General features: G+C 39.9%; 1 protein-coding gene across 2 annotated transcripts in view; it reads right to left on the minus strand.

Annotated features, from left to right (window-relative positions):
• Window positions 1-1,689: 1,689 nt before the first annotated feature.
• AKAP6 (A-kinase anchoring protein 6) overlaps window positions 1,690-21,436 on the minus strand; it is a 374,968-nt gene continuing 355,221 nt past the window's right edge. For both annotated transcript variants that reach the window (XM_082275684.1, XM_082275685.1), the window contains 3 exons: window positions 12,264-12,476; window positions 3,039-5,861; window positions 1,690-2,030 (listed from right to left, as the gene is read on the minus strand). In XM_082275684.1, the coding sequence (XP_082131810.1) occupies window positions 1,992-2,030; window positions 3,039-5,861; window positions 12,264-12,476 (3,075 nt within the window). In that variant the 3' untranslated portion in view covers window positions 1,690-1,991. The remainder of the gene's footprint in view (window positions 2,031-3,038; window positions 5,862-12,263; window positions 12,477-21,436) is intronic.

Genomic DNA, 21,436 nt, shown 5'->3' on the forward strand with positions numbered 1-21,436 from the left:
TTTTAATTCCTCCCTTTATGTTTTATCAATAACCAAATGTTTTACTTTGAAATGTGCGTACCAACGCAAACAATTTTACCTGCTGGTATAATCAAATTATTCATAATATTATATATAGATAGGGAGTAATGGAAGCTGATATTGTGAAGCTTGCCAAATTGTATCTATAGGTAGCATTGCTGAGATGGATTAGTGCTCACCTTGACCTCCTAAATTTAGAATGGGCCTCTTGATAGAACAAGCTATCAATGAAACATCTACTGCGAAAATACTCAAGCTTAATTTTTTTTCGGGACTCAGATTGTTTTCTCGGACTCCATAAAGTTAGGAATGTTAACAGAACTAATCAGACTGAATGAAGTACAATCTGGGAACCCAAATAAAACGAATTAAGGGACCTTTTTAAGATCACTTTCCTCTGTACTGTACAAAGCTCAACTTTCATTTTAAATGCCTTTGCTGTAGAATTGTAGAATTTATAGCTGAATGAATCACTGCCAAACTTATTGGACCTTATGTATAGACTGGGGAAGAAAGGACACATGACAATTAGGAAAGTGCTTTTTTTATTTTAATCTGTACAGACACTTTTGTTTTTTTTTTCTTCCTCTCCTTTTTTACCTAAAGCCATTGATAGAGGAACCACCCTACTCAGGTAAAGTCAGGTAAAGTAACAAAAGTCATTCAATCAGCAGTTGTCCCTGACTCCCTTATGCCTATACACAGGACTGTATAGACAAGACTGAGAAACATGACCTGTTGGTGGTACCTTAGGAGAAAGTTGAGAATTTGTGACACATAATGTCCACTGATGCTGAGATATTATTTAATAATATTTTGGAGAGTTGTGTCCCTCTCACAATCATAGTCATTTACTAAGCAATGGGGAATGAATAATGTAGCTATAATATAAAAAAAGGGATAATCTTGTAAATGTGCAGCATTAAAGAAAACATAACAAAAATGTGAACGGTTTTGGCATAACAAAAATGTGAATGTGAGAGGTTTGCTTTGACTTATTTGGCATTTAAATTGTTTAACAAAAAATCTTGCCTATGCAATATGGTGATTCAGAAAACAAGGAGGATGTACAACATGCATAACTCATAGCAACCAACTAGACTTTTTCTGTAGTCAGCCCAATAATTATGGTTGGTTCCTATGTATCATAGCACTTTGCATATTATCAATGCTTTTTGGTCTACCGTTATTGACTAAGGTCTACATTATTTTAATTCAAAGACCCTCACATAATGTAATATTATAACAGACCCTTTCGGACATGTCTGATGGATTATATTCTTTAACTCAAGGTTGCAAATCTTCCCTTATTATCAATAGTAATCATCTTTACTGAATAAGAAGTACCTCCTGATAAACAGAGCTTAATACTGCAAGACCAATTAACATTTTTAACAAAAAGGAGTAAAACCGGTATACAACCTCACAGATTTTCAGTTCATCCTTCATATTAACCTTTACACTTTCGAAAACTTTAACATAACTTACATTCTCAACTCTAACCATTATCTTGCCTCCTATTCTATCTTACCGACTTGTTTATCATTCTAGCGTTTGTAGTTCCACACATGCCATCAAATTCTTCCTCAAGTTTCTCAAATGAGCAGCTGTAGAACCGCAACAATCCTGTTTCTGTATCCATTGTTAACAGAACATCTTCTATTGGCTCACACATATCTTTACACAACCTTGGAGCAATACAGACTTGCTCACATAGCAAAATGTAAATATTTTACTTCCAAAAAATGCACAGTTGGTCTTTGAGGGTGATACACATCGCTTTAGGGCACCGTATTATCTATACCCTGTTCTACACCGAAGAAGTCAGAGGGTCTTCAGTTTTCTCACAAAAAGCCAATTGATGCAAACCCAATAAGCTATGTGAGAGGAAGCATAGACAGAAGATCAGTGCATAGCACACTGCCACCATCACCCCAGCAGCGGAGGCACCCTTGTTAAGAGGTGGAGAATCACAGGTCCTTGTGGGTCTTGGAGCCACTTAATGGTCTCTGTAAAAGAACAAAATGTATTATCTCCAGGACTCTGGTTAATATTGAACACCAAGAATACCATTTATTTTAGTTTTAATAGAGTGGAGAAGGTTTTTGATTGCTGTTTGTGTCGCTGTTGGGGAAATTTACTTTCACTTCCTGGGTGGTCGCTTTTTAGTAGAGTAAGGAAGGATTAACACCTTCACATATTTCTATGGATTTTAGCACTCCTGTTAGGCTATTCCCCACCCTTCTTTTGTGATCTCTGAGATAGGAACCTCACAGAGATAATAACCCTTTTCCAACTTTCTCCACAAATGTAAGGTTCTGGTTGAAGTTACACTTTAAAAAAGGAAATCAAGAACATTGGTATCATGTACAGTATGTAACTTACCATGTTTAGTTTATTTTTACACATTATATAATAAATTATTAGCAACAATACAACTAATATTTTTTTAAGATATCAAGAGTCTATAAAAAGTTATGTAGCCATTTGAAAGCATAAAGCTGTATGGATAAATACCTGATAACCTTATAATCAAGCTTATCCTTTTCCTGTAAAATACAAGGCTGTACTAGAGGGTCTAATGAAGGAATAAACAGGTGCTAAATGCTCAAAGTGTGAACTGAAACATCCTACATCACACCTGACTAAGGTGACACAGTGACTGTAAGCTGCAATGTAAAGGTGTTCTATGCTGAATAGCTGACTGCTTGCAGTCAGTAAACAGAGTTGCAGCCAGTCAGCATGGGACCCAGAAGCAAGTGGAGATCACTGAAGTAGTGGTGTCTACTGCAGTGATTTTCAGCTTCCAGGGGCATTGGCCAGGTATGGTATATACATAGTTACATTGGTCCAAGGTGGACCAAGGTAACTATGTAAAACATACTGGACCGATGCCTAAAATTATTTTTTAATAATGTTGAACCACACATAAAATGTTCTACACCTCTGTGTACTTTTTATTACACTTACTGTGTTTACTTTAAAATGTAGGTAAGGTACTAATACAATGCACATACCTTTTGCCCTGTGCCCAGGTTTGAACTGCCTGCTGCTGATGGCCTTGGGTCTCGGACCCTTTTGTGCAGGATAGGAAGGCTGGAGACTGTCGGCTTTACAGAACATTTTCCTTTTGGTTCAGGATGTGTTTCCCTTGTAAAGGGCAGCTTTTTGCTGGAGGTTTTGCCTGACCTATTTGCAGCGGCTGTCGTATAATCCTGAAGTTTCTGGGAAGATAATCTAGAGGCTGTTTGTGGCCCTGAGGTTGGAACTTTATTATGAGGATTCTTGATGCCAGTAGAAGTAGGAAGGCATTTAACTGATGATGCTATAACTGTAGGCTGTCTAGAAGACAACTTGGACGGCCAACTTACATCTTGAGACACCTGCTCTTTGACTGAATCTTCTTTCTTTTCATCTGTGCAAGCTTCAAACATGTCCTCAATTTCTTGCTCTGTGTAACCTTCTGTTGGCACCTGTGTGATAGTGGCAGATCCATTCAGCTCCCCACAATCACTGTCATGAGAGGAAAGAGATAAGTAAGAGTAGAAGTCCCCTCTTTCCAGCTGTCTACGAGAATACTCTAGCACCTTCTCTCGGATTTGTGCTCCAGTTCCTTGGCTCTGCCCATCCTGTGGTGATGATCTATGAAGTGCATTAGACGTCATATCCAAAATTTCCTTTACAAATTCCTGTACAGTGCAATCTGGACTACTAGATGTTTCATGTGCTGAACTATGACAAGAACATGAAGATTCCTTTGCTAATTCTAAAACTGTACTGGAAGATGCTTCTTGTTTTTTTTCTGGTGCCAATAAACTATTATCTATCATTTCCACATCTGCCACTGCATCACATGTAACACGTAAGTTGCTCTTACCATTTGAGGATGCTCCTAGCTCACGGGGCTTGTGATATGCCAAGGCAGGCATGCAGGGAGGATGTAGTTTTTCTGTTTTTGTTATTGATATTGATGGGTATGGCCCTGTTTTTATCTTCCGTTCAGGAAGATTTCTCTTAACAACATTGTCCTTTACTGTGTCTACTCTACTGTGGACATTTCCATTTTCAACATCATCTACCAGCAAACCTGAATTATTTAGACTTTTTCCCTCTCTTGATGTTGTTGGAACCGTGGTTAAATCTTTATCATTTCCATTATTCTCCTTATGTTTATGTACAGAATTGTGCAATACTTTTTCGGACTTTGAAGTACCAGCCATATCCTGTAGCACCCTATTCATTTTTCTTCTTTCTCTGGGAAGCAGAAATGAAGGTCTAATCCATGCCTGCAACTCTCTTCTGATAAAATCTGAACCTAAAGGTAGTTCTGGACCATCTCCAGCCTCGTCCGCACTTCCCATGCTGGAATTTGGTTCTTCAATTTCCTCTTCTTCTTCCTCTTCTTCTTCTTCTTCGGTTAATGTGAGGGTGGAACTTGATAATAAGTCACTATCATCTTCTTCATCAGTGCAGGCAGAAGTACATGATACATTAACAATCATGCTTAAGTTGGCTTCCCCTTCTTCTCCTCCTAATGAACGACTCAGATGTTTGCGGAAACTGGCATTAGAGTTCAGTAATCCTAACCGCCCTTTTAGTACAACCATATCTTCAGATCTGAGTGATAGCTCTTCACTGCTACTCAGTTCAGTCAACTCAGAAGCAATATCTTCATTCCCTGATGACTCCTTGTCTTGTGATAATTTGAGACCAGATAAAGATGGCTTTCGAGAACTACATCTAAGGGTAATGTCATCAGAGAAACTGCGCTTCATTTTCTGTTCAGATGGACACTCAATATCCTCCAGCCTCTTCAGCAAGTCTAAGGTACGTTTACTTAACTCTTCCCCTGGATCACTTCCTGGGGTAATATCAGCTGAACCTTGCTGACTGAAGAGATCTTCATTACTCTTATATGAAGCTGGCCAGCTCTCCAAAGACACACTACGTTTTAGTACTGAGGACTCTAGAGCCTCACCGGGGACTGAGAGTGATTCCAGGGATGAAGAGCTAGACGGGGAATTTTCTGGACTTAAGACTTCAATCAGGTCCTGAAAATCCACCTTGTCCTCAGGGCTATGGTCTGCAGAGCTAGCTTGAAGCATAGTCCTGTTTGCATTAATCTGACCTGGGGTTCTTTGGAAACATAAATTTGGTACCATCCTCTGTGCTCTTTCCAGAGTCATGGCTTTGGGTCTGTTAGACTGCATTTGTTTAGTGTTTTGAAACATGAGTGGACTTTGGGGCTTAGACCTAGGAACTTGTCCAAGTCCAAAACCTTTACTGCCATTCTGACATACATCATCATTTTGATCCTGGCACCCTTGTGGCACGTCTCCATCCAGAGATAGACAACCTTCTGAATTGGCAGCAGTTACACCTTCTCCACTTGCAATGCCACTCTCACTCTCAGAGTGTCCACAAGAATCCATTTGCATTTTTGTAAGGTGATGAGCTTGTGGGGATCCATTAGCTAAATCTGGCAGAGATAAAAAGTTACAGCCTTGAAGAAGGGAAAATGGAAGGGGTCCTAGAGAATCCAATTTCTTGGTTTCTTTTGGTGACAAATCTATGCTTGTTTCAAAGCGTTCCATGTTGTGCAAACTGTAAACTTGATATACAGGAGTCTGGCAAGGACTGTGCTGGTGAGTGTCATCTGAAACAGCTGGTCCTGAGCAGCGTCTTCCATCTGAAACAAACATGTCTGCCATAAACTGCTGTTTCTCCTTGGTGCCGCAAACAGGCTCTGTAGTGATGTCAGTCTCATCCCATTCTAATGCTTCCTCCCCTCCAGTATTGTTCAAATCAGCCCAGTCTGGGTCTACCAGTTCCTCCATCTCCTAAACCAAGAAAATACATGGTCAACAAATAGGCTCACCTTACATAAAACATACAGTATAATCTATTCAGATATAAACATGTACATAAAATGGAGTAAATCAAACCTCATACATTATATACAGCCGTATTTATACATAATAACAAACACTACTAATCCCTATCAAACTTAACATGAAAATTCTAGCTGTAAAAAGGTCACAATTTAAAGGTCATATAATCAATATTATTTTAATTTCTCCATCCAAACAATGTGGTATAGCTTTTCAATCCTTGATTTTGTTTCACAGTCAATCAACACAACAATTTATCATAGCGTTTACCTGTTTGTGAGCATTTTACAGCTAACATAATTCATGAAAGTATTTGAGACAGTAACTACACATTGCACTCTTCTTAAGGAGGCATGGTTTCTGAAGTTTATGCATATATTCCAGTGCATCGATTGTGTGCAGCCAGCCAAATCATATACTTTCAACATTTACTAGGCGCTTGCATTGTGCATGGATATGGGTGTAAAGGTTACAGTATATGTACAGTATACAAACCTACCAAAAACTCAGTTTTGCTATGGAGTGTAATCTCTGGTATCTGGACATATGCCTAAACTAAAATTATATTTTCCTAGAATGCTTTTGGATATAATTAACCACTGTTACCAATTTACATGTGCATCTCATGTAAGAACAAAAATGCATGAAGTGCATTTTGATATTGTTCAAAGCATCTTTAAAAAAAAACAACAACAAAGTAATTGTTTAGTGCCTTAATGCACAGTATACAGGGGGTATCATAGCATGCATATGCAGATATGCCCACTATGGCCACAGCATGTGCTTATACATGATTTCACGCACTGATGCTTGAAATGGGAGTTTCCATAATAAATACCTGTGCATATGTTGCCTTGTTTGGCTGTGACAGTACTACGTCCAAGTCTCTTAGATCTGTTGCTTTGTTTGGCTTATTTGATTGTTATTGATAAGTGAGCAATATTGGTGCTTTATATTATTTGCTGCTTACCAATCCTTAAAGTGTTACTAAACCCACAACAGTAAAATCAGTCTGTATATGCAGTAAAGAATGCTTGTTATACTAATTGTGAAACCTAAGGGGTTAATCCTCTACATTGTGTAAACATGCGGTTTGATCCTCCCTTCTCTGATCCTCCCCTTTTTCCACTGTCCTCAATCCATCTCTTGACAGTACAGAGTCTTGAGGGCACTCTGCACATGCTCAATTTGGTGTGTCATGCTAGAGAAGGTTTTTTTTTTTTTCTTGAGAGAGTGCATGTGATGGACACAGGACCGATCAGCACTGTCCAGACAGAGGGTCAGGGGTCCTGCAACCTCATAGGATAGTCAGAGTAGAATTAAAACTCCTTCTACAAGCTTTAACCAGACACTGATAGAAGTCACAAGACTGCTATATACTGCTGATGAGAAAAGGTATTTAGCGTATTTACTAAAATAATTGCGTTTCCATGTTCTGTGTACTATGGGACACGAGATATAGTGAATGCAGGGTCCTGGGTTTAGTAACGCTTTAAATTCAGTGGAAGCATTTGTTTTCTTTTTCTAATTGTTTTTTCTTTATTTTTCCCTGGTCTATCCAGCCAGTAGCACACTTCCTGTCTTAGGGTGTCTTCACTCTGGATGCAGGAGTTACGGAGGTGTCTTTGTTCAGCAGCATTGTCAGTCTTGGGACAGGGAAAAAGAACATACTTTCTGGCTGGATCAACAGGTGAAACAAAAGATAAAACACCTGCAAAAATTAAAATAAAGCAACCACTGCATTTAGTAAGTTAGTAAGCTGTAATAAATTAACATTTTTGGGGGGTTTAAAACTACTTTAAGGTAATGTACTAATATGTGTCCTTCCATTCCTTGGAATTCCATTCCTTGTGCAGGAGGCACAAGAGCACTGTTATTTGGATTTTTGATGCACACTACAGTCTGGGACCACCCTTTACAGATTCAACGTTAATGTAATATTTGATTAATAGAATTAGAAAATATATGTGTATTCGCACAATATATTTTGTTACCAGGGTGCCTTTTTGCCTGCTCTTGTTCATTTCCCTTTTGTAAATCTGATCTACAGTATGGTGCATTGTTAGAGGGAAATTTTTCATGCAAAACTATAAGCCCATTTTAACCACCAGCTGAACGTTAAATGTACAAAAACCTCCTGACTGCAAGGTGTCATTTTTTGTAGCAGGCAATTAGCAGTTCAAAAAAAGAGATCTGGGTTGGCTCTACAGATACCTCATTGCTTTTACTCTAGTGAAAATAACATGTTAGCCCCTTTTTTTAGCAATACAGTTAAATGAAAAAATGCCTCCTGAGGATGTCATAACGTTGAAATGCATCAGGATGGAGCTACAGGTAATGATGTCATCCCACTGAGAAGGCCCAGAAGTGGCGAGGTTCACCGGGGAGTTCCAAGGGTGATAGCCCAACTCGCACCGTGGTTGGTGGAGTCGGTATCCAGATGTGTAAAGGCTTAGGTCCCTGGTGCATGGCAGATCGCACTTTATAATGTGAGTGCATTTGTATATGGTTTTTACTGGCTGAAGTTTTAATAAAGATTTTACGCTATCTAAGATTTTCTTTTCCTGCGGTATTTTGTGTTACGTGGTGAGGATACCAAAGGAGTAAAACTGCGGCATTGGTCCTGGTTAATTCACCGCGTGGGGGAAAACACTATATGACCCACTGGGTATGAGGGGTCATGGAAATTCTGTGAGTTTTATAGAGTGATGGCGGGGGCACAGAGGTGAAGTGGAACACTGAGAGAATTCTGTGTGGACAAGTACTGTATGAGGATTTAAAGAGACACAGCACAAAGCACTTTCTTGATTCATTTAATACTGGACACTTTATTTATTGAAGCACTTTATGTGTGAAGCACTTTGTTATATCAATTGTGGCATTGCATGATAACACGTTACAATTATTTATTTACTTTGAATTTACATTTAGAGTATTTGATGTACACTAGTTATCGTTTACACATGAGTGCTGTGTGTATATATGTAAAGAGGTAGTTTGAACACTGTTTAGTGTTAAAACACTGCAGCTTTTAGAATTTTTTGTGTGATTTGTAAATGCAAATAACCATGTAAGTCCCACACATGTAAACAGTGATTGCACCACACATGTAAGGTATAGTGGCATATGTCAGAGAGAGAGCAATAATTCTAGGTCTAGGTCCATAATTCATAGTTAACTTTACAATGATATGTTTTTTTAAATGCTTTCATAGTGTCACCAATGATAAATTTTAGGTACTGTCGTTTGTTGCCATTTCACGGGCATAAAGTAGGCTAGATAACTAGGTGTAAATACGACTTATTTTCATTTTTAAAGACAACTAGCTTTAATGTCTGATACTAAACACCTTCAGGCATCATGTTTTGCCAAGACTGTGCCTCACAATTCTACCTCCTTACAATCTTTAGGGATGATCGAACTTTGGAAAGTTCGGTTCGACCAGAACACCCGAACTTCCCGAAAGTTCGGCCCGGATTTCAGAACCCCATTGAAATCAATGGGACCTTGAACTTCGGTAATCAAAAAACACCATTTTGAAGCCCTAAAACCCAATAAATGCCCCTAAAAAGTGCCTAGGGTTCTGGGTCATGCCCCAGGGACTATTAATCACACAAAAAAAAGTTCTTAAAAATTGTAATATTTGATAGAGAGCCAATTATTGAAAAAATTATTGAAAAAAAAAAGAGATTTATTTGGATTTAGTGTCTGGGGGGTCTAAAAAGTGTACCTGTGAAGTTTCAGCTCTGTAGCATGTCCAGAACCAGAAAAAAAAAAGTTTGTTTGTATTAGAATTGCAGTAGAGCAGGATAGTGGCTTCGCTATTTTCACACCCGGCTTTTTGTTGCAGGCGTTTATAGGGCTTTTTTGTGGACGTGTTTGGAGGCAGGCATCTGAACTTCTGTGTAGGGGTATATATACACACACACACATGTATGTATATATACACATACACTTTTATAGGTGTGAAAGTAGCAGAACCCTATGCCTGCGCTAATGAAATAATTAACAGGCATAGGACTTCGCTCCTATCACACCTATATGTGTGTATGTGTATAAATACATATAAGTGTGTGTGTATATATACCCCTATACAGAAGTTCAGATGTTATACCTGCCTCCAAAGATGCCCAAAAATGCCCCAAAAAAACGCCTGCAACAACACACCTGGGCGTTTTTGTAGCAGGCGTTTTTTTGGGCGTTTTTGGAGGCAGGCATGACATCTGAACTTCTGTATAGGGGTATATATATACACACACACTTATATGTATTTATACACATACACACATAAAGGTGTGATAGGAGCCTAGTCCTATGCCTGTTAAATATTTCATTAGCGCAGGCATAGGGTTCTGCTACTATCACACCTATATATGTGTATGTGTATATATACATACATGTGTGTGTGTATATATATACCCCTACACAGAAGTTCTGATGTCATGCCTGCCTCCAAACACGTCCACAAAAAAGCCCAATAAAACGCCTGCAACAAAAAGCCAGGTGTGACAGGGGCGAAGCCACTATCCTGCTCTATTGCAATTCTAATAGAAACAATCTTTTTTCTATTGCTTTCTATGGCGGTCACCCTGACATGGAAGGAATTGGTCACCCTGCCATAGCAGTCAGAGTCAGTTAACCCTACACTATGGTCCCCTGACACTTAACACTTTCCCTACAGAAACTAGATTATTAAATCTAACTATAGTGGAAATTAGTACCCTAACTACACTAAATATCCCTTTCCTTCCACTAATAATTGCTAAATGACACTTTGAAGCAGGAGTAACAGAACTGCTTCCACTCTCTTCCACGTCCCTGTATTACAATGCTAGAGATTTGGCAGGGCTATCTTATATACTGGGGGGCGTATTCACTACTGATTGGCCTCTGGACCCCGTAGTCACTCCAATCACATTCCTAGCATCCTCCTGCCCCCTCAATTGGCTTTTACTGATGGTTCTGGTCCAATCACGGGCTTTTAAAGCCCAGTTCCTGTCCCATTGCATTTTGGTCAGTTCTGGTTGCTGAATTCCGAACTTTTTCAGCAAAAAGTTCGAAATTCGGCCGAATTTCGGACAGTCAATGTTCGGGTCGAACCGATGGTCGACCTGAACCGTTCGATCATCCCTAACAATCTTGTCCATGATGTTCGTTGGCCAGTACATTACACATAAAGAAATCTTTCAACATGCATCTTGCACAGGATTTGGGACTTCTGACGGAAAACAGAAGTAAGGGATAATAATTGTAATACATGGTATACCCACAATAGGTGAAGTTCTCCTTTAATTTAAAATTGACAAGATCTGGCATTGCTTTTCACATTCATAATGATTACAGCAGAAGTCCAGAATTAGTAAATGTGTCTAAATACAAGAGGTATGTGTACTCCGACTTAAATCTATGTTTGCTTTGTGTATTCCTGCCAGATATGTGCAATAATCCTTTTTTACACTATGCTTCTCTACACCTCTATAAGTCCAAAGCTTCCAGATGACAGGAAGAATTCAATCTATTTGACCTGTTCTCAGCAGGTTATCTCCATCTTATCTGTAGGCATTCTGCCTATAATACCAAGGTTGTAAATGTAACATTTTTGTACATGCATATTATTAATATTATCATGCCTACATCATCCATAAAAATAAATAATGTCCCCATTAGCAGCACTTTTATAGAAGAAAATAACACTCCTATGCCTTTAGAAGTCCTTTAAAAGTTTCCTGGGGGTGTCAGTGAGGGTGAACACTCTATAGTGAAGTCCAAACGCAAAGTTGCTGGCCCGTCACCACACCAAGTGAGACCTCTTCCCTAGGGATTGAACACTCACCAGAGATCACATAAAATAGGTTTTTAGTAATTATCCAAATGGTCATGCAGCCTCGTCTCCGCCAGCACTCCTCTCCACACCAGATAAGCACCAAGCTCAAATCAGCAAGCGCTTGTTAGATCATCCGCAGGGTCATGCAGGCTCCTTCACCAACACTCCTCTCCTCACCAAATAGGTTCCCATACAAAAAATGAATAACTTATAGCGTGTTCCAGTAATTATTTATTGTTAAAAAGTACCCAAAAAAACTCCCCCAGCAAAATGTGCTTACACAAACACTTGAATAATAAAGCATAGAATCACAGATAGTGCGTATCGATCTCACCGCTGACTATTGCTCACGGCAAGTGTCTCACTGCACGCAAGTCTATCTTCTTTAGTAGGAAAACACCTAAAGATTTACTTGTGTTGGTACCCAGTTCTTGTTTTCTTCAACAAAACCCCAAATGATGAACATTTTCCTGACCACTCAAAATATGCATGAATAAAACTCTTTCTGAAAATTAGGAAATTCTTACCTGCTCTTCACCCAGTTCTCTCTGCAGACGCTTTTGCCACTGTGTACTCTGCATCACTATGGCCTCCCATCTCCTCTCCAGATTGACACTTAAGAGCTGCAGGTTGGGAGGATCATGGTGTGGAGACTGGTCCTGGACATTTAGAAGATGGTGACACAAACGCAGGACAGATGTCACTCCACGCCTACGAAGCCTGAGCTCAGAGCAGAGACTCTGTGGGAAAAGATAGACAATTACTTGGGCTAATAGCAGAAAATGGCGCTTCAAAATAATGCTATAAAGAAGCATTTGAATGCATATGAAAGGTTATGCAAATCTCTGCTCATATTTAGAAAATGGTAATTTCAACAGACCTGAAAAGCAACATGATGTAAAATTCTCAAAAATATAGGTATATTTCTATGGGTTTATAAATATAGGTATATATATTTTACTTTGAGTCAAAATCCCAATCAGACAATGCAAATATATATATATATATATATATATATATATATATATATATATATATATATATATATATATATTAAACTATATTACCAAAAGTATTGGGACGCCTGCCTTTACATGCACATTAACTTTAATGGCATACCAGTCTTGGTCCGTAGGGTTCAATATTGAGTTGGCCCACCCCTTGCAGCTATAACCGCCCAGGAAAAACATTTGTGAGGTCAGGCACTGATGTGGATGAGAAGGCCTCACTTGCAGTCCATGCTCTAATTCCTACCAAAGGTGTTCTATTTGGTTAAGGTCAGAACTTCATGCAGGCCAGTCAGGTTCCTCCACCCCAAACCCGTTCATCCATGCCTTTATGGACCTTGCTTTGTGCACTGGTCCAAATCATTTGGTGGAGGGGGGGTTAGGGTTATTTTTCAGGGGTTGGGTCTGGCCACTTAGTTCCAGTGAAGGGAGCTCTTAACCTCCCTGGCGGTGATCCCGAGCGTGACTCGGGGTTGATTTTTTCTATCAGGATCGGTATCCCCGAGTCATGCTCGGGGTGGATGTGCAGAGAGCGCAGCGGTGTCTCTTACCTTCTCCTGGCGATCCAGCGATGATCTCTCATTGCTGAGATCGCCAGCCGAGAGTCCCGCCGCTCCTCTGTCCTCTGTCGGTGTGATGACTTCCTAGTTCCGTTCCCTGCAGCAGCAATGCTGCATGGGAGCGGAACTAGGGAGGGAAATTAATAAAAAAAAAAAAAACGTTGCACAAAACACAAACACATAACACATTTTATATATTATATATATAAAAAATATATATAATAATATATAATGCATGAATTATAATCTAATCAATAATATAATTTTATATTATATATTAAATAATAAAATTATATTATTGATTTGAATATGATTCATGCGTTTGTGTTTCAAATTTATCACATCTGGGATGTCTACTAGACTCTTGTTTTGGTCAGGTTTAAGTCAGTAATTACTAAGAATTGTAGGCCTATAATACATAACGCCAAATTTCCATGAAAAGAATTGTACCGCTTTTGGTATGTAATTCCTGACAGAATCATACCGCCAGGGAGGTTAAAGTCTCAGCATACCAAGACATTTTGGACAATTCCATGCTCCCAATTTTGTAGGAAGAGTTTGGGGATGGCCCCTTCCTGTTCCAACATGACTGCGCACCAGTGCACAAAGCAGGTCCATGAAAAAATGGATGAGTGAATTTGGAGGAACTTGACTGGCCTGCAAAATGTCCTGACCTCAACCTAATAGAACAAATTTGGGATGAATTAGAGCACAGACTATGAGCCAGGCTTTCTCATCCAACATCAGTGCCTGACCTCACATATGTGCTTCTGGAAGAATGGTCAAACATTCCCATAGACACACTCCTAAACCTTGTGGACAGCCTTCCCAGAAGAGTTGAACCCTATGGACTAAGACGGTGATGTTTTATATATATATATGTACATCCCAACAACAGATGTCAGAAAACCTTTACTTTTCTTTCAGAATCAACATTTTCTATGGGACACTATACTACAAAATACTTCCATAAATGTGGGCCATTGCAATCAATATGTGTTAATTTGCACTCAAAAAAGTATTTTTCCTAACAAATTCATTCAGAACCATGTTGCAAAAATGAATACACCCCAATGAATGTCTTCGGAGCAAAGCTACATTTTAGACAACTAAATCATAATTAACAAGAATTCAACTACAGGTGAGTCTAATTATTCATTAAACGGGTGTCTGTTTACAGTTGATTATAAAAGGGAGTTACTTAAAGAAAAACTCTTCCCATTTTATGCTGCCAGCAATGGCACCACATGGAAGAGAAAAGTCACAAGGCCTGAGAAAGAAAATCATTTCTTTACACAAGAAAGGTGTAGACTACAAAAAGATCAACAAAGCTTTACTTAACAGTCAGAGTACTGTAGCAAAAGTGATACAAAAATTGAACAAAGATGGAACTGCAACCATCTCACAGAGACATCTAGAGCAGTGTTTCTCAACCTTTTTTCAGTCAAGGCACCCTTTAAAAATTATGGACAGTCTCGAGGCACCCTCCAAAATTATGGACAGTCTAGAGGCTCCCCATTCTAAAATGAAAAAAACTATTCTAATAGTTTTACATAATGTAGCAACATCCACAATTCCAAATAGGACAGCCAACGTTAGAGGTGATTTCTTCTTCCAAAGCAAAAAATAATTTTGCAAACTGTTACTGACTAGTATTCCAATGTTTCTCTTCTCCCTCTGTTTTGTGACCCAAGCGCTGTTGGAGAAGGGCAGGGGAGAGACAAACAAGGATGCTGTGCAGGGGACTGACATCCTCCTTATCAACTGATGATGCCTTTGGTTGTTAGAACGCTGGCAGCTAGAAGGTTGTAATGGCGCACAATGAAAACCTGTGGCTTTATGTAACTAAAAGTCAGGCTTCATCCACCCACCAGCTTGTATACAATCTTTGGGCAATTTTTAGGCATTTTGCCAAGGCACCCCTGAAGAAACCTCAAGGCACCTCAGGGTGCCTGGGCACCCTGGTTGAAAAAGGCTGATCTAGACCATCCACGGAAGTTAACACCTCGACAGGAGGATGAGAAGGGTTAAAGCAAATCACCATGCAAGTTCACTGCAGTTAGCTAAGAAAAGTAGAAAGCCAAACTGGGGTGAAAGTGATTGAGTGGCCAAGTATGTCTCCTGATCTGAACCCAATTGAACATCTATGGGAAATTATGAAGAGACAAGTTGAGCATCACTCGCCATCCAACATCCAGGCTCTAAAAGAGGTTGTTCTTGAAGAATGGAAAAAGATAAATGTTGCAATATTTCACCAATTTATTCATTTCATGTCTAGAAGGCTTGGTGATGTCCTTACGAATCATGGAGGTCATACAAAATACTAGATGTAGTTGTTTTTGTTGTGGGGTACATTCATTTTTTTCATCAACTAATTTGAGTAAAACTGAATATTTTGTAATCTAAAATATAATATTAACCTTACTTTCATGTAATGAGGTAAACAAACCTTCTATAAAACTCGGTTTTGTCCAAATTTTGGAAATTGTTCTTGTGTTTATTGAGATATTGATTAAAATCTTTCTTTTCAAAAGGGGTGTACCTATTTATGCTGAGCACTGTACATATAATAATAAAGTGGTTGTTTACCCTCACCTTGTAAAACAACCCATTCTGTTTAAAATAGAAATAAAAGGCAAAACATTTGTGTATAGATGTAAAAATCATTATAAATAGCTTTTTTTTTTACCCCCCCCCCAACTCTGTTCTCAGCTACATACGAGTTGGGGGGGGGGGGAGGAGAAGCAGCAGCAGCACGCTGATCTTCCCAGCGAAAGGCTGTGCGGGAAGGGTGGGGGGGGGGGGGTGACAGGACAAGTCTGATTAGTGGAAGAGAGCAGATTGAGTTCCTAGAGACTGAGTTCTTAGAATAGCTAGAGAACTGACCATGCTGTGCTCGCATGCCTAATGTGGTCAGTTTTTAATAGGAGAGCAGAGGGACTTACAGGAACACCAGGGATTTCACATGAAAGAAGTAATAGAAAGAGAACAGGACACTTTGTCATACAAGTACATGGTACAGCAGGCACATATCAGCAATGATATACCATTTCGCACCGCAGTCCATGAACTGTGAACTTAGTTGTGATCAGACAAATTTGCTGATCTGTGAAAATAAGTTGCTACTTGTTTTGCTTCCAAGTGATCTTGCATTGCTACAATTTTTTTGGCATGGAAAGGAGGGTCAACTTTTAGCACCAAAATGTCCTTGCTAATATACAGTCACTTTTTCATTATTTCACATAGTCAAGGTTGATCAGATTCACGTTGACCAGATTATATTATATTTATAAATAGAGTAAGTTTGAACCAGTAGCTGTTGGCAACATAACAACAACTTCTTTATATTAGAGTGTAAAATGTGCAATTTATCTATCTATCAATCTATCTAGAAAGTGAAAAGTATGGAGGAAAAAGAGAGAGGGTTTGAACTTCGAAACTGGTTCCTCCAAAAGAAGGACAGTTAAAAGTGATGAGACTGTGCATAATGTCGTTAATTATTAATTAATGTTAATAGCTAGTTTAAATGTGATTCCATTATCTTACTGCTTTCTTACTGCTATTTAGAAACTTCTGGAAAATCCTTAGATATAAATACAACCCTAATTTTAAGGAAAGTAGGCTGGGAAATGTGGTTATGAACAGGTTAAGTGTCAGTGACTAGAAAACCGAGAGGGGCCATCAATATGATTCGTCTCTCACAGACACAGAGTCTGACAAATAGAGCGATTAAAAGGCCACTGAGAGCCATCTCTCTCTGCCAATTATCGCCATGTATCATCCCTGGCCCAACGAGGAAGGCAGAAATATGGCCTTTTGAATGGCACTATTTAAGTGTTCGCTGATAATGAAGCACATGGCAAGGCCCTAATCACAGCTCACAGGGGAAAAGGACCCAAATCAGTCTATGCATCAGGCTGGTAACTAGCAGAGAGGATGAAGGAAGGGCAAGGATCCAGAAGCAGCATAGATAGCACATAATGCCACTGTGTTAGTGCCAAGCATGATTCTGCAGAAAAAGGTATTATGGCAAAACAGTAAGTAAGCTATAGAGATCCCCTCCAACTATAAGAAGTGATTCATAGATCAGTTATGTGTACCATAAACTGGAGGTTTAGAAACAGATTACCGCTCCTTTACATTGGCACACTAGATCATTCAATTACATGGAAATATATCAATAGCACTATTGAAAATCGTATCCAGAATTGTCATAAACACACAGAGGGAGGATGAAATAATTGCCAATGAAACTTGCAAGTAAAAAATATGAGAGATGTAAATACTGGTAAAAAGCTTCTATACTGTACTGCTATTTCTCATCATGTAGTGAATATGTTTTAAAATGGCAACATTGTCCATAGGCTTCTTAAAGGCTGGGTAACGCCCGGCTTGTATAACATTACCCTGGCATAATTTAACATATTTAATGGCTATGCACTAGGGAGTTTTCTAACAACGTGATTAATTCTAGTGTAGTCATGTGCTGAGCTACAGCAATAAGGAGATAGAAACATTTCCTTTTATCCTTTTTCCCTCTACTGATGTTATACTTGTAAACCATTGAAGGCGCCAACCTGTAAAAATGAATACACTAACTGCCGCCCCTTTAAATGTGAAACACATTAAACATAAGAAATCAAAATAAAGTAAGGCGCTGTTAGAAGTAATATCCCTTAGTGCAATGCGCACGTGCCACAAACGTGTATAGAATAATAACATATATCACAAATCATCAATGCGTGACCATTGCAAACCAATGTGCAAAAATATATTAGAACTGTAGATGAATTAATTAATTTAACATATAACATCCAAAGTACAATGCACGTTAATGACAGTCCATTCTCATATGTGCCAATGATAAAAAAAATCTTTAATCACTGTGACAACAACCATAAACTTGTGCTCCTTTTCTAAACATATAGTGCTCCACCATGTGCAAAGCAAACTATTGCGCTCACCAGAGTCCCCAGGCCCCCGGGGACCACAAGATTTATCAGGAAAATGAGCACCCAAAGCCACCAAAGATCTTTTACTCAATTAGCTCAATTGTGTAGATATACCCAGGCCCCTCTCAGATAGCCGGTCACATGTATAAAAATGCAAAAGGACAGGATAATCGTGCAACACCATTTATTAAAAATTTCTTTCTAACATAAAATCTTCTAATACACGTATTCTGCTTACATCAGAGGTGCCTAGACCGGCACCAGCTCAAAAAACACCTCTACTGCATCCCACATTCAATTACACCGGTACGGTCTCATCCCTCACTCCGTTGAAACGGTGTTGCCCGATTATCCTGTCCTCTTGCCTTTTTATACTGAGAGGGAATTGGGCTAATGGAGGAAAGGATCTTTGGTGGCTTTGGGCGTTCGTTTTACTGATAAGTCTTGTGGTCCCTGGGGGCCCGGGGACTCTGGTGAGTGCAGGGGATGACTGGCAACCTTTGGCCCAGGGGGCAAGTACAAACCAGAAGCCCATGAGGCAGCTAATCGGTCCCACTCCCACTATTCCTCTTCCTGGCCTTCTCCTGACCCCCATTCCAGGCTGAAGGGGGGGGGGCTGGGACAGCTCGATCTGGGCTGGCTGAGGGAGGAGAGTCTCCAGTGGTGCATGGAACCGGCCTCTGCTCAGTCACAGTTTACACCATCCATGCTGGGGGGGAGGCCTGCGCTCTGTCCTTGTCTTTATCCCGCCCTCAGTGGAGACTTTACTTCTCTTCACCAGGCATCCTTTTGGCATGTCTGTGGCAGAAGCGGTGCAGCCTTTTTACAGGGCATCAGAGTGGCCCAGGGGGAAATTGCCCCCCTGCCCCCTGGCCCAGTCCTCCCCTGGGTGAGCGCAATAGTTTGCTTTGCATGTGGTGGAGCACTATATGTTTAGAAGAGGAGCACAAGTTTATGGTTGTGGTCACAGTGATTGAAGATATTTTTTATCATTGGCAGTTATGAGAATGGGCTGTCAATAACATGTATTGTACTTTGGACGTTATATGTTAACTAAATTCATTCATCTACAGTTTAAATATATTTTTTTCACATTGGTTTGCAATGGTCACACATTGATGATTTGTGATATGTTATTATTCTATACACGTTTGTGGCACATGCGCATTGCACTAATGGACATTATTTCTAACAGCACCTTACTTTATTTGATTTTTACTGATGTTATACTGCACCATCATTCTCAGCAGCCTGCAGGGGGAAAGAGCTAAAGCCAAACAAGCCCATAGTCATCTATGAAGAGCGTTGAGAATCTTGGGAGTGGTAGTTTGAGATGGCAGCCATATAATGGTACGAACAATACAAATTTCAATAGGCTCTATGCAGTCGGAGGAGTGGAGAGAGGATTTTTATTAACCAGGCCAGAAAAGCTATTCCTCTTGACACAGAGGAAGTTAAAGTTTGAGAGCACCTCTGTTGTCAGGACCTGGATTTGAATCTGGGACCTCTGCGGTGTCTGGCAATATCTCTGCTTGCTGAGCCACCTGGAATATTGGACAGTTTGCTGGACAGATCCCTGGACAATGTTTTAAATGATTCTGCAGTGAATCCTATTTGCCTTGAACCTTGAACTCTTTGCTCCTCCCCTGATCTTCCTGATTTAGGCCATGACTCTGCACTTCCTGGTTACAAAAATATTGCGCCTTCTGCAGCCAATATCTCGATTTTGTCTCTCCTGCTGCCATCCATATCTTCGCTACCATTCGTTACTGGCATTTGGTTTGCTCCTGGACTATGCTTCTGCTTAAACCCAACTATTCGTTACCAACCTTTGGCTTGTTCCTGCACTACGCTTTTGCTTGATCCCTACCTGCTATATCTGCTACTGGACCCTGACTTGCACTCCTCCTGGTTGGGTGATCCTGAGGACCGCGACCTGGTGCTATCATGCAGCAAAATCCATCTCCACCATCAAGAGCTCTGGTGAACACTGGGTAGTACTTAGATTCCGCACCTCAGATGAGCCTGCATCATATGCCAGGGTGACCTGCCTGTGTTCCTATCCTGCTGGTTCCTGTGTGAGCTTCTACTGCTATAGAAACTGGTCTTCAAGCCTGACCCCTGATCATGACAAAATATTCTGGCCCAAACATGGAGGTCGCTATAGCAAGCGTTGTGAATCCTCTTAGGTAGCAAATTGCTGATCTGCAAGAATTTGGTGTTTCCTACCAAGAAAGAGTTGCTAAACTAGAAAGTATAGCGGAAAGGCAACAGGAGGAGATTCATACTCTGCAGAGACAAATACTGGACTGAAGTGCTACTAACAAACATATGCCTCAGCCTCTACCATCTAAGTTTAATGGAGACTGCCATTATTACAGAGGTTTCCTAAATCAGTGTCATTTATATTGTCAAACGCAGCCCGCTGCATTTCCTTCTGAGAAAAGGAAGGTAACCTTTATTCTTGAACTTCTGACTGGAGAAGCTCTAGCTTGGGCCTCCCAATATATAGAACAAGACAGTGCCACTTTTAAAATTCTGCAGACTTTTTTTTACCACAAGTTTTTGACGATTCCAACTGCTGTGCTACTGTCGAAGAAAAGCTGCATAGTCTGAGGAAGAGTAAACGCTCTGTCGCTGAGTTCACAGCGAAATTCAGATGTTGCTCACAGATACTACTTGCAACCCTGCCGCACATAAAAGCCAGTTCTGCCAATGGCTTTCTGAACAGGTAAAGGATGAGCTTGCTAGAGTTGAGACTCCTAATGATCTTGATGCCTTCATCAATTATGTATCCAAATTGCTCAGAGACTTACAGAGAGGAGGAAGGAGAGGCTGGGAAAGTTTGGAAGTAAGGGTGGCATGCGTTTCTCTGCTACTCCATTTGTTCAGCAGGATTTCAAAGTTTCTCCAGATTCTAACACTCCCAAACCTATACAGGTAGATATTTTTAAGAGATCCATTTCCAGGAGAAAGAAAGAACATGTTATGAGAACCTATGTCTTTACTGTGTGGATTCTGGTCATTATGCAGTTAACTGACAAAAATTGCATCGGCTGATGTGATCGTGTCTGAACAAATAAACTCCATTAGCCAGTCTATCTCCCATGGGTTCAGGAAGAAAATAAAGTAAATTCTTTACTATCTCATTTTGTCCTCCCTATTAAACTTATCTCTGAGG

The sequence above is a fragment of the Pelophylax lessonae genome (genome assembly GCF_965119305.1).
Source record: "Pelophylax lessonae genome assembly, chromosome: 13".
Lineage (NCBI taxonomy): Eukaryota > Metazoa > Chordata > Amphibia > Anura > Ranidae > Pelophylax > Pelophylax lessonae.